Raw genomic sequence first — 17,434 nt, 5'->3', positions numbered from 1 at the left:
GCACCTCCAAGTTTGAGGCACCTCCAATCCTACTTGAGGCGCCTTCAAGGTTGAGGCGCCTCTAATCTTGCTTGAGGCGCCTCAAAGCTGGCAGGTATATAAGTGTTTCCAACTTCTCTTTTTTACTTCTTTGGCTTCCGATTCTCCGTTCGTTTGGGTGATTCCGGCCAATCGGAATAGGGCTCACCCGAACCCAATTCCCGACCTTCTCCTCGAGCAGTCTTCCATCCCGACTTTACGTCCCTCGAACGTCGCACACGTTCTTCTCGCCCACCGGTGTACTCTTCCACAGCTTTCTCGTCCTTCGGACGCACCGAGCCCGTCGGCTCCCTTCCTGTGCCGTCCTTCTCGCTAGCAGCGTCTTCTGCTCGACTTCCTGCGCTCCTAAGCTCCTGCACACTTAGACATAAGGATTAATAACAAACATGACCTAACCTAAATTTGGTTGATCACATCAAAATAACCACGGGGTCCAATTATGTTTAACTTTTATACAAAGAAATTTTTGTTTTGTGACTATAGATGTAGTTTGTGTGAATTATGTCTTTAGTTAGATCTGAAATCAGATCATGTAGGTGGTAAATACGAATTGAATTGTTACTAGTATTTGATTTTTTTTTTAAAATATTTTTATTGAGCATCATCATATTTTGGGTTTTGGAAGGTCTTAACATTTAATTAGGAAGAATCGACAAAAATCTCAATGCGTGGGCCTGATATGAATCATATTAGACCCAACATAAGCCTGATATGGAATCATATCAGGCCCAATGTATGGGGATTTTTGCTGATTCTTTCTTATTATATTTTAACAGCTTCTAGAAGTTAAAATAAAAAAATGGATATCATATTTGAACTTCTTGCAACATCATAAATCTACAAGAATTGAAATAAAAACAATCATAGTTCTCTAGGTCTATCAGTAGATTTTGATCAAAACTCATTGATGGACCTAGAGAGATCCGATTACGTTCATTTCAGTTCCTGTGGATTTCTGATGTTGCAAGGAGTTCAAATATGTCATTCATTGTTTATTCTGCAATTTATTAAAACATGTATTTAGGTTTTCGAATTTACTAAAAGGCGCATGCTACTTTGTTATTTACCAAAGGGCACACCTTTTTATAGTGTTTTCCCATTCTACACTCTTGACAAAGTTAACTGTTTTCTTTTTATTTTCTTTGTCATTTCTCTCTCTCTTCTCTTTCCTTCTATGCATGCAACATCTATTCTTTTTTTTCTTTCCTCTCTTTACAATGCTCTTCCTATACATACATGTATGATAACGTGAACTTAAAAAGCCTCATGAGAAGCCAATTCTTTAGCCGATTCTTCTAAAGACATTTTAACACCCCTAAGAAGCTAAAATAAACAATAGATAACACCATTTAACTCCTTACAACCTTAGAAATTCATATGAACTGAAATAGGTGTAATTGAAGCTATCTAGGTCAATCAGTAGATTTCGACCAAAATCCATTGATGGACCTAGAGAGCTTCGATTGCGTCCATTTCAGTTCTTATGGATTTCTAGGGTTGCAAGAAGTTCAAAAATACTATCCATTGTTTATTTCGACTTTTCAAAGGTATTAAAATATAATAAAAAAGAATAACCAAATTCTCTACGTTGGACCTGATATGGAATCATATCAGGTCTAACGTGGGCCTGATATGGAATGATATCAGGGCCCACCGTAGAGAATTTTGATGATTCTTTTTTGTTATATTTTTAACACCCCCGAGAAGTCGAAATAAATAATAGATAACATATTGAACTCCTTGCAATCCTAGAAATCTACTGGAACTGAAATGAGTGTAATCAGAGCTCTCTAGGTCCATAAGTGGATTTCGGTGGAAACTCACTTATGTACCTAGAGAGCTCCGATTGTACCGATTGTATCCTAGAATAAAAAAATATTATAAAAACACATGTCCTTTCATAAATAATAAAATAATATATATATATATTTTTTGATAAATTCAAAAACTTAAATTGAAAAACTTAAATACGTCTGTCAGTGACTTGCTGTATAAAATTTCGTATAAATGAGGGACGGAGCCAGGAGGGGCAACTTTTTGAGTACCAACGTTAGGTCGAAAGATCTACGGCCGTCGTTAACATCAAACGACACAGTTTGGTTTACAGAGCGAAAGTAACAATGTTTCGACGTCTCTGCGCCGCCGTCCACAATCGACTTCAAGTGACTGCCACTTTCGGCCATCGTCGGACAGCCGCCCCCTCCTGCCCACACTTTCTGGAATTCGTCAAACCCTATTCTGCTTCCTCCGTCGGCGCCGACGATCCCTCATCCCTGACCGCTTCCTCCCTCATCAGATCGTGCGGGATCTCCGACCGTGCCGCCCTCTCCATCTCCAAGAAAGTCCAGCTCGACACCCTCGACAGAGCGCTCTCGGTTCTCACCCTCCTCAAGGACTACGGCTTCGACGAAGCGCATCTCGTCCGCCTCGTCGACCGCCTTCCTCGTGTCCTCGTGATGGACGCCGAGAAGACCTTGAGGCCAAAGTTGGAGCACTTCCGCAGGATCGGCCTCGTCGGAACCGCCCTCTCAGAGATCCTGTCAGCTAAGCCCGTTCTGCTCGGCTACAGCGTAGAGAAGCGATTGCTCCCCAACGCAGAGCTCCTCAAATCATTTTCGATAACGAATGCGAAACTTGTGAATGCCATAAAGAGCTCACCTTGGTTGATGACCTTAGACATCAGAACCAAACTGCTTCCCAAGGTCGATGCTCTGCGCGCATACGGCGTGCCCGATGATGTAATCTTAGTGCTTTTCACCGGTTACGGCTACGCTTTGCTGACAGATACAGCTCGATTCAATGAGGCCTTTGACAAGATCAAGAAGATGGGAATCTGTCCGAAGAAAACTACTTTCGCCCGTGCACTCGGGATGCTTGCTCTGTTGCCCGAGAAGAAGTGGGTGGAGAAAGTAGAGAACTTTATGGGATTGGGATGGTCACAGGATAATGTGTTGGAGGCCTTCTCAAAACAGCCTCACATTGTGCGGATATCGACTGAGAAGACAAGGAAGATTGTGGAGTTTCTGGAAGAGAAGCTGGGATGGACACCGGAGCACACTGTAAAGTATGCGGTTGTTCTGTCGATGAGCCTGGAGAAGAGGTTGTTGCCCAGGTGTGCCGTCCTGAGCATTCTCATGCACAAGGGATTAATCAAGCCTGGCTTCACAGGGAATCATTTTCTGATGTCGAGCAAGAACTTCCAGATGGAATTTGTGACCAAGTATCAAGAGCAAGCTCCAGAAATAGTCGAAGTTATTAAAGGAGTGAAATCCTGTAGATGATAACAATGTGTTCTAGACAAATTTGCTAACAAGCAAACTTTTCTGTAAGACAAGCCTTACACCATCCCTCGAGATGTTCTAAATTGTTCAGTTGTTACTTGTTACATGCATCTTTGCTAGGCTTGTGTATTAGCTTAAACTCATTTTATGGCATGTTTCTTGTTGCTTAGAGTATGATCGAGATGGATAGTATTAAGCTTTTGAAAGTTGATTTTTGATTGAAGGAATTAGTTAGTGTCATAGAGATAATTGGCATGTTTATCCATTGTGGGAGGAGCTTGGGCAATTGTTCCTTGATCATAAGCTCTTACAAAGGGCAGTCCATGAAATGTTCTTCAATGCAGGGTTCTAGAAAAGAATTTATTTACACATTCTTATCATGCTTTGCAAGAGATTATTTCCACGATGATGACCTCTAGGTCATTCATGCTTTACCGCTCCACCGACACTCTTTCAATGAGCTCTTACATCAAAAATAGTCAAAGTGCTTCAAAATGTTAGGATGATCAATATGTAGGTCAACATAAGTGTGTATCCCATCCAATTCAGATCGTCTCCATCTGTCAAACCTAGGGTCAATCCTTGATTGCTATCTAGCAATCCACTGACCTTTAAGTCTATCAAAGAAAATTTGACAAAAATAAAGTGGCTATTTGGATGATGATGGAGTCAGATGGAGTACCAATATATGAGAGAAGACTCTGAAGTGGAATTGATCGACTTATCAAGGTAGGTCATGATACTCAAAAAAATAGCATTAGAATCTGCATTAAGAATTGAGATTTATCTCACGCAAGGTCTAGCTTATTTTCAAGTTTAATCTCGGTAGTTTCAGTAAGGTATCAACTAAGAAGTTGTGAAAGAGCATGAGGATCCCTGTGAAGAAGCTGAGAAGCATATGAATAATAAATGAACCGAATCTTTGAGTACGAAAATCTAATTGGGTTCGAATTAAATTTATCAGGTAGACATGGAGATGAGTAGTATGTAGGTTTAAACTAGGATTGATTTAGACTTGATTTGATCTAAGTAATAACTAAATCTAGTTTAATTGATTAAATCGGTTTGAAACAACTTTTATATATATATATATAAAAGGACATTTAAAATTGTTACATCAAATATAGCACTCGAGTCCACACTGGATTTTGTCAAACCCTATTCTGTCTCCTATGTTGGGGTCGACGATTCCTCATCCCTGACCACCTCCTTGCTCATGAGATCGTGAGGGATCTCTGACCATGCCACCCTCTCCATCTCCAAGAAAGTCCATCTCAACGCCCTTGACAAAGCACTCTCGGTGCTCACCGTCCTCAAGGATTATTATGCTTGTGATATAAGAGAAAAAGATGATAATTATGCTTGAAACACATGTGAGCTACATGAAGATACAACCTTAAAGTTTAAGAGAAACATAGAGATTTTGATATGGCATATTTCAAATGCGAGCCAAGTTGCATAGACGATTGAATTTGAGACTTTAGTAATAAAATGTGGTAAAGGCGAAATCGCTCGCCCTCAGCGCCCCCGCCGCACCCGACCCAAGGCCATCACGAGGGAGGTAAATAAAATGCTATCAAACATGTTAGACATAGAGTGACATGTTGAACAAGCGATGTGGTGCAAAGTGAAAGTTGATATTTGATTGAAGGAATTAGTTAGTGCCATGAAGATACTTGGCATGCGACCCTTAAGGTAATCAAAGAGCGTCATGTGGATAAGGGAGGAGGTGACCTACTAATTAGCATTCTTCCACCCCAAGAAATCAATCAGATCAGTAGTTACGACTTGACGAAAGAATTCTAGGAGAAGTTCCTAGAGTTGCACGAAGAGACTTTTGAATCCAAGCTCGTAAAATGGAACCTACTTTGGAATCCACTAACGAACATATATTCGGCTAAAAGAAGGAGAGTTGGTCGCTCAACTACATGCCAAATTGAAGGAGTCGATCACTAGACTCACAGATCTCGGAGAAATGGTAACTAACATAGACTCCCTAAGGTATGCTCTTAATGCTTTCCCGAGGACCCTAGATTGGACATCGATAATCGACTCCTATTACATCTCTAAGAATCTACAGGTAAGTACGTTAATAAAACTTATTTTTTTACATTAGAATTTCATGAATCTAGATATGTAGAACTAAGAAAAGAGATGAGTTAGAACATCTCCCTAAAGGCAAAAGGGGGCAAATCAAACTCCGAAGCTTCTCTCGACAAAGACAAAGAATCTTTTGTGGTCAGAAAGTTTTTAAAAATTTTAAAGTATAACAATTTTGACAAGAGACAGGCAACAAAATCCTTTCGGAATAAGAGAAAAGTTTGGTGACATAACTACCAAGAAGAAGAGAATATTAAAGATAACTGCGGAAAGCTGAAAAGCAAAGGAAATGACAAAGGGCCAAGCAGATCCAAATATAAGAACTTGAAAGCAATGTGGGACGAGTCTTCATCCGAACCCGAGCTAGAAGAATATGCTAGATTAGCACTGATGGTAGATTACCAAGAAGACATCAAATGCTCATCCAAAATGAGCATCGATGTAGGAGGAGATACGTGGGAAGAAAGTAGAGATGAAGGGGAAACAACAGACTATGAGAATAACACAGTTAGTAAGGTACACTCCTTACCTCTTGAAAAGTTGTACTAGTTTATAAAAATGTTGTTTAGAAGTATGTATAAATTAAAAACAAAGCATGCACAATTAAGAAAATACCGAATTAAAAATTACCTTAGCAAAAGCATGTTTATTAGAAGACTATGATAAACTTAAAATTAAAAATAACAAATTAAGAGATCAATTAAAGACATTAGAAAAGAATTATGCATTATCAAATGGTTAAAATTTTAAAAATTTTGAAGGGTCTAATTGGTATTTTAGATTTCATAAGGGATAAATTAGAAAAGTAACACTAAAATATATTCCAAAAATTATCTTGTTAATTCAATAGGTAGAAATTTATATTTGATATCCAAATCATGCTTAGTCTAATTTAATTTATTTTTATGCATGCTAAAATAAAAACTTAGTTTAATCTTTTTTTAGTAAAATTAATTATTTCATATAGCTACTATTCATATTTTTTTGTTGAAATATGTTTTTGTGATGATGAAATTTATTTTATGCTAGGTAAATATTTTTGAGATTTTTTTGATGATTATATAATGTTTTATGAATTTTTGGTAAAAATGTAATTTAAAATTTAAAAATTAAAAATTTTCAAAGATGAATTTTAAAAAACTAAGGGTGTGTTTGGTACGCGCGTTTTCCATTTTTATTTTTTGGAAAACGTGCATTTTCTAAAAAATAGAAAATGACTTTTTGTCATTTTTTATTTTTCTAGAAAACGCTAGCTATTTTTTTTTTTAGAAAATAAGCACGAAAAATGCAAACCAAACACTATTTTTCAGAAAATGGACGTTTTCCAGAAAATGAAAATGGAAAACGCACGTACCAAACAAACGCACCCCAAATTTTTTGGCTGATTATTATCGTTGTATTTTGAACGTTGAGAATAATCAGCAAGATTTTTAGATGACAAATTCTATTTTTAAGAATTTAAATTTGAAAATAATTATTTTAGATTAAAATATTTATTTTAGTCAAAATAAAAATATATTTTCATATAGAATTTTTTCCTGATCTAAATTTTTATATTCGGCCATAAGAATATTTTTAAGTATTTTTTGAAACTTAAAAATAATTTTCAAATTTTTTTTTTATCAAATATGGTTTTTAAATCCCCTAAATTCGAACATTTGAAAAATAATTCTCTTAACAATATTCAAACTTGTTCACTGATTCATTTAACCCTAAATTTTTTTAAAGATTTTTTCATTAATTATCCCTACTTTTTGATATGATCAAAGGGAGTGAAAAACGTAAGGGTTAAGTTATGGGGGAGATATTGAAAATAATTTTTGCATAATATTTTAAAATTATTACAATTTTTCTGTACTTAATTGTAATTTTTTTATACTTAATATTTCATATGTTATTTTATTATTTATTAACTTAACTTAAATTAATACACATAAAAAAGAGGAAGATTGTAAATACCCCGGGTTGATTTGGATGTGGTCAACCAAGTCAAGTTAGATCCTATTTATTTTTTATGTCTTGTGTCTAAGTTTGTAGGAACTTAGGAATACAGGAAGTTGAGCAGAAGATATGGCTAACGAGAAGGATGACACGATAAGAGAGTTGACGGGCTTGGTGTATCTGAGAAACGAAGTGCTGCAGAAGACTACACCGGTGGATGAGAAGGACGCTCGCAGCGTATACGAAGGATGAAAAGCCGGGGAGGAAGCCTGCTCAAGGAGAAAGTCGGAATTGGATTTTGGAGAGCTCAATTCCAAATAGTTGGAGCATCACCCAAAGAAACACTAGGAAGAGTTAACCGATTAGAGGTTAATTGGAGCTTAGAGGATGGAGACGCCCTCAAGCCTTTATGAAGGCACCCTCATTCTTTGATGGGGGCACCCTCATAGGAGCTTGGAGACGCCTCCAATGAATATTAGTCGTTAGACTATCGTTGAGAAGAGAATAAAAATTTATCCTCTTAGAACCGTCCTAGATCCCCTTAAAGGTGCCTCCAAATAATAGTCACATTTTGTAGAAGATTATAAAAAGTGCCTTGGAGCTAGGAATTATTCACCAATTATAATATTCATTTTACAAGCCTTCTCTGAGCATTTAAAGTTTGTAAGAGACTTCTCCGCCTTCAACGAAAGAGATTTTTACTAAGTTTCTAACTTGTCTTGGATTAACAACCACCTAAGTTGTAACCAAGTAACTACTATATCTCTTACCTTTATTTCTGTTTATTCTTGTTATGATAATTCTTTATTTTAAATTAATTTGATTATCCTTGCTAAATAAAAGTAAGAGATTTTCTAATTTATTTTTCAGGCAATTTACCTCTCTCTTGCTAGCCTCACTAGGACCAACAAGTCCCCCTCTTATTGGTCTCACCAGGACTAATAGGTGCAACTCCAATCCTCTATATAATCTAGTCGAGCTCTGGTAAGTAGCATCTTGTGTGCCAATAGCCAACGGGTGAATGAGTGACTAGGTTGGTTTTATTGTCTATACTATGAATGTGTTGTGAAAATCATCGTTTGTATTTATTGATATTTGAATGTAAACAAGTAAATTGTGAAAATAAGGAAGTTCGCCTAAACTTTTACAAAACTTAGTGACGGAATTTAAATTCCCTCACTAAATGGGGATGGAAAATGCTTATTTTGTTTAGGAATTTAGCGACGTGTTTTAAATTTTCATCTCTGAATATAGCGACAAAAACAAAAGTTCTATTGCTATATTTAGCATTTGAAATTTTAATTCTGTCACTAAATTTAGTGACAGAAATTTTAATTACGTTGCTAAATTCAGCGATGAAATAAATGTCCGTAGCTAAAAGACGTCAACAACCCATTTTTTTCGATAGAAATATTTGATCATTAATCAAACACTATGTCCAATTAGCGACCGATTCATGATAGAGCTCGTGATCCAAAAGGGCAATGGGCAACAGACGTATCAAGGTAGCAACAGACTGATTTGTTTTTTTTTTTTTATAATTGTAAGATCGAGTAATGTGTCTTAGTAAGAAATGTAGAACCTATTAGGACCCAAGGTGGCTGGCTAGAGGAGGGGGGAGGGGTGAATAACCCTTGCACAAATCAAGAAAAACAAATAATTTTCTTGGACTTATAACTTAGAATAAAACACTTGCATAGACAAAATAAGAAATAAACTAAAAAGACAGAGACACAGAGAATTTTACTTGGTTACAACGGGAGAGGTTGTTAATCTAAGGAATAAAGTCGCGCTAATTTCTCTTTCAGGCGGAGAAGTCTTTTTACAGCAATGAAGCACAAAAAGACGAAGTTAAAACAGACAAAAAAGCGTGTACAAGTGTTGCTTGAATAATTCTTGTTGTTATTATTAGCTTTTAGGACTAGGGCTACTTATATAGCCCTGCTCGGGGCGCCTAGAAGGGTTCCAAGCGCCTGGAGTGGGATAGAACTCTATCCCCGACGGAACGATCAAAGGCCACGTCAAAACTGATAAAACTTGGGTTTCGAGCGCTCGGAAGAGTTCTGGGCGCCTCGGAATGGTTCCGGGTGCCCCGGACTGCTCCGGGCAACCGGAATAGTTCCTGGCGTCCCGAAGGGGAAAGTCAACATTTTGCTGACTCTCTCTCCGGGCCTCCAGCTTCGGCTCCGCCCGCTTAGGTGATTTTGGCCATCCGGAATAGGGCTCACTCGAACCCAACTTCTGACCTTCTAGAGCAAGCTTCCGCTCTGGCTTCTCGTCCCTATGAAACGCCGCCGCCTCCTCATCCACCCATGCACTCTTCCGCAGCACCTCATCCCTCAAACTCACCGAGCCCGTCGGCTCTCTCCCGTGCCGTCCTTCTTGCTAGCTGCGTCTTTTGCTCGACATCCTGTGCTCCTAAGTTCCTACACACTTAGACACAGGGTTAAACACAACAGGACCTAACCTAATTTATTTGATCACATCAAAACATCCTTGGGGTACCAACAATCTTCTCTTTTTTGATGTGAGCGACTCAAGTTAAGTTAGGGTAAACCAATATAAAGTAAAAGAAATAAATTTTGCAATGTGTAAAAAATTGAAAAAGGTTAAATTACCTCTCCCTAGACTTAATCTTCTCTTCCCCACCTTTGATCACATAAAAAAATGGGGTACAAAAAAAAAATCTAAGGGTAACTTTTTTTTTTTAAAAAATTAGTTTTTATAAGACTATAATTTTTAAACAATTTTGAAAAACTTATCAAGTTTTTGAAAACTTTGAAATTTTTTGAAAATTATTTTGAAATCACTTAGAAAAATTTGCAAAAATTTTAGAAACTTTAAGTTTTGTAAAAAAAAAATTTTAAGAAAAAAGTTTTCTAAGTTAAAAACACTGCAAAATGTTTGAGTGACTATTTAAAGTATTATTTAATTACATTTAAATGTTTTTATCAGTTAGTCAATTAAATATTTTATTTCATTAATTTGTTTCTAGGCTATGGCATGGTACTAGGCCTTCTTGGTTATTGGAGTAACAACCACTTTCTAGACAAAGTCTCTTAAGGAAATCAAACATTTAATTTTCTCGCTGAAAGCACTAATTTCAATTATGATTTTAACTTATATAAGATTTTGGAACCCAATATAGGTTCCTTCTAACTGGATTAATTAAAAATATCTTAGGAATATATTTTTGAGAAAATTTTCTAATTTATCCCTTGTGGTAATTAAAATATCAGTTGAAATTATATTTCCTAATATTTTGATTTTTAACACTTAATCATGCACGGTTTTTCAAGTCTCCTACTTGTATTTTCAATTTATCATTTTCCAATTTTAAATTTTCAAAATCATCTAATAGATAAGATTTGGCTAGAATTTGCTTTAATTCTTTATTTTATTTTTCTAGTTTGCAAAAGTCTTTAGATAATAATTTAACAAATTTAAATAACTTATCGGAAGGAAGAGATCATACCTGACTTACCTTATCGATCTCGTTATTTGTAGCTCCTTTGAACTGCTGCTTTCTTCCGATGTTGCTCCCCCTTCATCGATGCTCATTTCGGACGAGCTTGCTTCATTTTCATCTTCTTGATGACTTGCCATTAACACAAGTATAGAGAAAGCCTCAATTTCTGATTCGGGCGATGTTTCGTCCCACGCCGCCTTTAGGTTTTTGTGCTTGTTCTTTGGATGAACTTCTTATTCTTTCCCTTGTTCTTCAATTTAGGGCAGTTATCTTTAACATGTCATTCTTCATTGCATTGATAGCATTTGATTTTCCTTTTCTTTCTACCCTACATATGGTTAGTTTTTCTAGATTTAAATAATTTTTTAAATTGTCCTACCATCATTACCGTTTCGTCGTCGTCCAAAGAGGATTCTGAATCTTGTTCGACCATCTTAGCCTTGAGGACAATATTTGTTAGAACCCCAAGGTTATTTTGATGTGATCAAACAAGTTAAGTTATGTCATATTTGGTTTAACCCCTGTGTCTAAGTGTGCAGGAGCTTAGGCGCACAGGAAGTCAAGTGAAAGACCCGACTAGTGAGAAGGATGGAATGAGAGAGAGTCGACGGGCTCGGTGCATCCTAGGGATGAGGGGCCGCGGAAGAGAACATTGGTGGATGAGAAGAACGAAAAGTCGAGGAGGAAGGCTGCTTGAGGAGAGGCCGAAAATTAGGTTCGAGTGAGCCCTATTCTGGATGGCCGAGATTATCCAAGCGAGCAGAACTGAAGTGGAAGACCCGGACCGAGGCAAGCAGAACTGGAGCAGAGGGCCCAGACCGAAAAAGTCAACCATGTTGACTTTTATGGGTTCGGGCGCCCGAAACCTCAATCTTATCAGATTCGACGTGTCCGTTGACCGACGCATCGGGGATAGAATTCTATCCCACTCCAAGCACCCGGAACCCTTCCAGACGCTTGGAACAGTGCTATAAATATAGTTCTATTTTCAGTAGTTCAGACAACGACTTGTAATTCCTTTCTTTCTGTTCTACTATTGTGTGTGAACTGTTAACATTGTAAGAGACTACTCCACTTGAAGGAGATCTTCAAGTACACTTCATTTTCCTTGGATTAGCAATCTTCTGATTGCAAACCAAATAATTCTCCTTGTGTCTTTTCCTATTTAATTAGTCTCTTAACTTTTATTACAAGTGTTCTTAATTAAGCTATAAAGTTGAGAAAGGGTTGAGCTTATTTTTGCAGGGCAATTCACCCCTTCCCTCTTGCCGACCTCCAAGGGACCAACAATATTATGCTTTGGTTCCTTCTTCGAATCTGCACATCTCGTTTCATGGACTTCAAATGTTGAAAATATTTCTTCTAAGGTGGCAGCTTCTAAATCTTTAGAAATATAGTAAGTATCTACTAATGATGCCCACTCAGTGAATCTAGGAATTGTATTAAGCGCGTACCTTAACGAATCTTGGTTGCTTATCTTTTCTTTGAGATTCATGAGTCCAGTGATTAGTTCCTTCATTCTCGAGTGAAGATGTGCAATGGTTTCTTTTGCTTTCAGTTTTATGTTGCTTAACTGATTCCTTAGTAGATCTCGTCTTGCGACCTTGGCTTCGGACGTCCCTTCATGTAGCTTAAGGAATGTAAAATACCAGAAAATAGAGAATAATAATAAGGGAATTTTCCGGAATTTTTGAAAAAATTTCGTGAATTTTTCGGAGCTCGTTCGAATGAGTTAATGGGGGTAAACATGGGGCCCGAGAGAGCAAGTTTAGGCCACCCATTTAAGCGAGGAAAATATTTAGTTATTTATTTATTTTATTTTTCTTATTTATTTTCTTCTCCTCCCCGTGCCCTCACCGAGCCTCACACGTGCGATCACCCGTTCCTTTTTCCCATCGCGCAGAGCCTCCTTCTTCCCGAGCCCTCACGTGGCCGACCCCCTTTTTCCCTCTTCATTGCGCCACCGCCGACGCCCTTACTCTCGTCTCCTAACCTCATCTCCACCGGCACCGACGGACGAAAAACTACCCGAGCCCTAATCTCCAACGCCGCCTTCCTTTTTCCTCTTTACTGCCCGACGTCACCGAGTGTTCCACCTGATCCACTGCCGTCGATCGACCATTGGTCCTACCGTCTCCTCCTCGCAGAGATACAGTTTCACCGACTCCTCTGCTCAAGCCGGCCACATTGGGTTGTCCTCGGCCAAGATCAGGGAAGCACGCCGTGCCCTAGCCGAAGCCTACCGCCAAGACCCGATCACCGACGGCCAACATATCTGGTGCTTGCTCGCAGCCTTCTGTGCCCTAGCCCTAGACCCAATTTCCTTCCTCCTCCGGCCGTGCGAGCACAAGGGATGCAGATTTCCTACCGGTAGGGCACCATCTGTTCTCTGCCCTAGTGCTGGCAGATGGCCGCCTACTCTGCTGTGATTTGGCAGCATTCCAGCCGAGCCCTAGTTCCCGATTTGTGGTTTTCGAGGGTGTTCAATTTCTCCTATGCAACTGGTAGGTAAAGTTGAGCTTGAGGTATGGTATAGGAATTTGGATACGTATTGTGGTTGGATGATGTGATTAGGGTTTTACCCTAAATTAGTCGTACGATTTTTTATTTAGCTATTTAATGAATTGTTAGCTAAATAAAAATGTATATATATTAGTGACACAAGACTTTGACGCGAGACGAGCATCTCAATGTCGGATTGGACCGGATACGATAATCTTATCGGAGGCGGGTATCTCTTGACTTATCTTTTATGATATTATCATTTGGATATGCATAGTATTTTATAGCTACAAGCAATGATCATGTTTGCCTTTGGTATGTCACAGTTTGATACCCATAGCATGTTCTGTTTTGTCGCTTGTTATGTATCCATGTTTATACCTTGTGATTATTGTCATGAGTACCTTAGTTCCTAGAGTAAGTGACATACCATGCTTTACTGAGTTTAGGACTAGATTCTGGATTTTTATTATCTGACATGTGTATCTATATTTTTATATCATACCTGATCTGTGTATCTAGACCTTTTGTTTTGGTCCATATACATTGTTGGTACATATTTTATGGAGGTAGATATGTTCAGGACCTAGGTTGTTATACCATAGAGGACCTGTATACCTTAGATCTGTGGATTTGACTTACTTGTACTAGGGTACACATTTTTATATATATATGTGGATTTGGTTCAGGATATTGTCATGCTTATTTTCATACATCATTCGCATGATTGCATGCTGCGTGATAGGCTGCTCCATTATTGTAGAGCATATCGCCAGTTTCATCACTGTTCGGTGCTCCGTTGGTCCGCTCATGGGTAGCGTGACGCAGCGTGGTAGCTTGTCAGTTTTGCTCTGTTCGGTGCTCCGTTGGTCGGCTCATGGGTAGTGTAACGCAGCGTGGTAGCACATTAGGGATCCCTCCCCGTCATAGTGTACGGGAGATGAGAGCATTGCGCTCCCCCATTTATGATTTGGGGTAGGAGTATGTGTGTACTCCGACAGCATCCCGTCCATTCGGTCACTCATCAGGAGTAGTGACGTCAGAGTGCACGGTTGTCACAGCCCTACCCACTCAGTCTCACCATTGTGTGTGAGATGACTGATTGGCGTCAGGGGTGACCATGTCATTGGCACCATATGCATTTATTGCATTTATTTGCTTGTCTTTGCTGCACTTATATGCTGCATTTTGGTGGATGCATTTGTTTGACATGCATACAGGAGGCATATTGTGTATCTGGTTTGACGATCCTTTTGTTCTGGATAGGAGTTCCTGGTGAGTACAACTTCCTCAGTTGCCTTCAGTCTTGCATATTTCCTATATATGATTAGGAAGCTGTATTCCATATTTATTGCTGTTAGATATATCTTGCTAGACATGTTTATTGGTATTCGCTGAGTTGTTGAACTCACCCCCGTGGACACTATCTTTTTCATGTACCAGGTTGTTTATGATGTCGCTTGGAGTATCCTTCCAGCTGGTCCCATGTCACCTCAGAAGATCTGTCTTCACTGTTGTCCATTTATACTTTGGTATTTGTGTATCTAGTTTGTGTTTCGATTTTGTTTCCGGAATGGTGTTTTGTGGTGTGGTGTAAGCCTAACCAGCTAGCATGTCATATATTTTGGTTTTTTTATATCATTTTTCTGCTGTGTTTTGGATTTTTGTTCCAGCCGAGTAGGCTGATGATATAAACTGCTTGGATGGCTTTGTGTTATATTTTTATTGTTGTTATTGTTTCGGCCGTGTTGGCCGAGGTATATGTGGCCCTGAGGGCTTTGTATAAATGTTTCAGATTGTCACCCGTACAGGGGAGGTGCTGTCGAAATTTCTTCAGACAGGGACTCCCCCGGGGTGTGACAATTTAGTGGTATCAGAGCAGGTATACGATACTTGCTATGTGTTCTGAATTTTTGAGATTTATCTGATACCAATTTATTTGGTATTAGAGATTGGCTTACGAGTCTTATTTTCCATGTGTTTCGGATTTCGTGTTTTGGTCTTCTCGAGGTGACTTTTCGGGTTTTGAGATCTACAACAGCAGGGCATCTCCAAGATATAGGAGGTATGTTGGTATACTGTTATCCTACTATTTTATTAGTGTCTGTATTGTTGACTGTGATAGGTATGACATGTAATAGCACTTTGTATCTGGTATCTTTCTGATGCTATAGCCATATTATATGTGATGGGTTAGCCACTGATGATGATCGACCGTAATAGAGATTAAGGGTTACAGTTTCTGGTAATTTTTTTCATACATACACCAGTAGTTTTTAGCTTCTAGTACTACTAGTAGGAGATGGAGGCACATACCTGCCTCTGCTATTATTAGCAGTGTAGTGGATAGTATCTATCTATTTATGTTGACCTAGCCAGTAGTATACCATGTTATCTTAGTTAATTTCATCAATAAATATTGGTTTACTCTTGTTAGATCGGTCAGTAGGAGTCTGATTTACACTTGTTGATTTGGGTAGTCGTATATCGATATACCTTAGTTGCTTGTGGAGGATTAAGGTATTCTTGATTAGTTAGTAGATGACTGATTTAGTTTTGTTGGTTTGATCAGTAGAGAACAATCATACTCTATTTTTAGAGGTTCGAATCTTTTGATTATTTGTGCTTAGGTTGGTATCTAGAGAACATTTTAGTACATGTTTCGTACTGATGTGGAAAAATTGAATTGACTGTATACCATTGTCGATTTCGGTCAGTCTATAGAGGATCGATGTATCCTATTCCATGTGGACTTTACTTTTAAACTGTATGTATCTAGTTGGATTGTCTATGATTGCGTTTTCCTGTATGATCTTTATGTTAGATTTTGTTTAGTTAAACCCCTAAACCATGAGAGTAGGTAGCATAGGGTTTGTGTGGTAGATTGGATTAAATATGCTGATTATACATACCTGTGTAGTTTATACACTTGATTATTATGTGTTGTAGGAGTTCTATGATAGACGGTAAAAATTACATGTAGTGAGTGTATATTTGTCCAGATGATGATTATTGTGGGTTTCTAGTAGATTATACCTGAGTGGTCTGATTGGTTTATTGGAGGTATTTTGTTGATTAAATCTATGTTGTGAAATGTACACATGTGTTTGAGTGTTTTATTGGAGGTATCTTATCGACTTAATCTGAGTTGTGATATGTGCAGATGTGTTTGGTGTAATATTTGAGGTATTTTGTTCATTATATTTGTTCTGTGTGTACACTTGTGTCGATTATGATTTGTTGGAAGTATTACGTTGATTATACTCTTGGCATAGGTGTATATATGTCATATGAGTGTTGTTTGAGGTGTATTGTTGATTATACCTATGTTGATATATGCACACAGGTTCGGTATGCATTGTTGGAGGTATCACGATGAATTATACCTATGTTGTGAGTATGTGTGGTGTGTATAAATTGGAGGATTATGTCGATCACACATATGTTGTGTGAGTACGTGTGCCAGGTGTATTGTTGGTAGCGGCATGATGATTCTACTTATGTTGAATGTAGAATGTTGAGTGTCTATATTATGTTATTGGTTGTATTACCCTGTCAACTAATTATCCTATTAGTGGGTGATCGACCCACTAGGATGATGATAGAGTTGACTATGGATTTGATTTGCTTACTGGGTGGTTATACCCTAGACTACCCACAGTGATCTGTAGTAGAGAGATCTCGTGCAGTCTCTAGCTGGATAGTTAAGTGCCTTGGGCACTTATAGATTATATGGGGTGGAGCGCTGCTCCCACATATCATGGATTATTTGTGGTGGAGCGTTGCTTCCACATATTGCGAATTGCTTGTAGAGAAACATTGCTTCCATATTTATTGCAGATACATGTTACGGATTATATGTAGTGGAGTATTACTCCTACATATTGAGGATTTCTTGTGGTAGAGCGTTGCTCCCACATATGTGGTATTTTCTGTGATGGAGCGTTGCTCTCACACTGGAGGACCTATTCTTAGATGATTTATATCGTTAGTGATCAGATTCCTGACTTGTTGTCGGGGATCTTATGGTTAGGAATGCCTGTGATATATACATTATGTGTCTTGGTGTTACCATTAGAGCTTGCGGAACCTTAGATGTTTT

The 17,434-nt window shown here is 38.2% G+C and overlaps 1 protein-coding gene across 1 annotated transcript; it reads left to right on the top strand.

Annotated features, from left to right (window-relative positions):
• The first annotated feature begins 2,071 nt into the window (after positions 1–2,071).
• Positions 2,072–3,494, top strand: LOC122045110 (transcription termination factor MTERF4, chloroplastic-like). The gene has a single exon (XM_042605181.1). It carries the CDS (start codon positions 2,160–2,162, stop codon positions 3,318–3,320), a length of 1,161 nt encoding a protein of 386 aa, XP_042461115.1. The 5' UTR covers positions 2,072–2,159; the 3' UTR covers positions 3,321–3,494.
• Positions 3,495–17,434: the final 13,940 nt, after the last annotated feature.

The sequence above is a fragment of the Zingiber officinale genome, chromosome 2B (assembly GCF_018446385.1).
Source record: "Zingiber officinale cultivar Zhangliang chromosome 2B, Zo_v1.1, whole genome shotgun sequence".
In the NCBI taxonomy this organism is placed as follows: domain Eukaryota; kingdom Viridiplantae; phylum Streptophyta; class Magnoliopsida; order Zingiberales; family Zingiberaceae; genus Zingiber; species Zingiber officinale.
The sequence above is the reverse complement of the archived record's forward strand: the minus strand, read 5'-3'. Positions and strand labels throughout refer to the sequence as shown.

Bases quoted from the DNA above. Each gene is read 5' to 3' on its own strand.
- LOC122045110 (XM_042605181.1), top strand. From the start codon at position 2,160: ATGTTTCGACGTCTCTGCGCCGCCGTCCACAATCGACTTCAAGTGACT.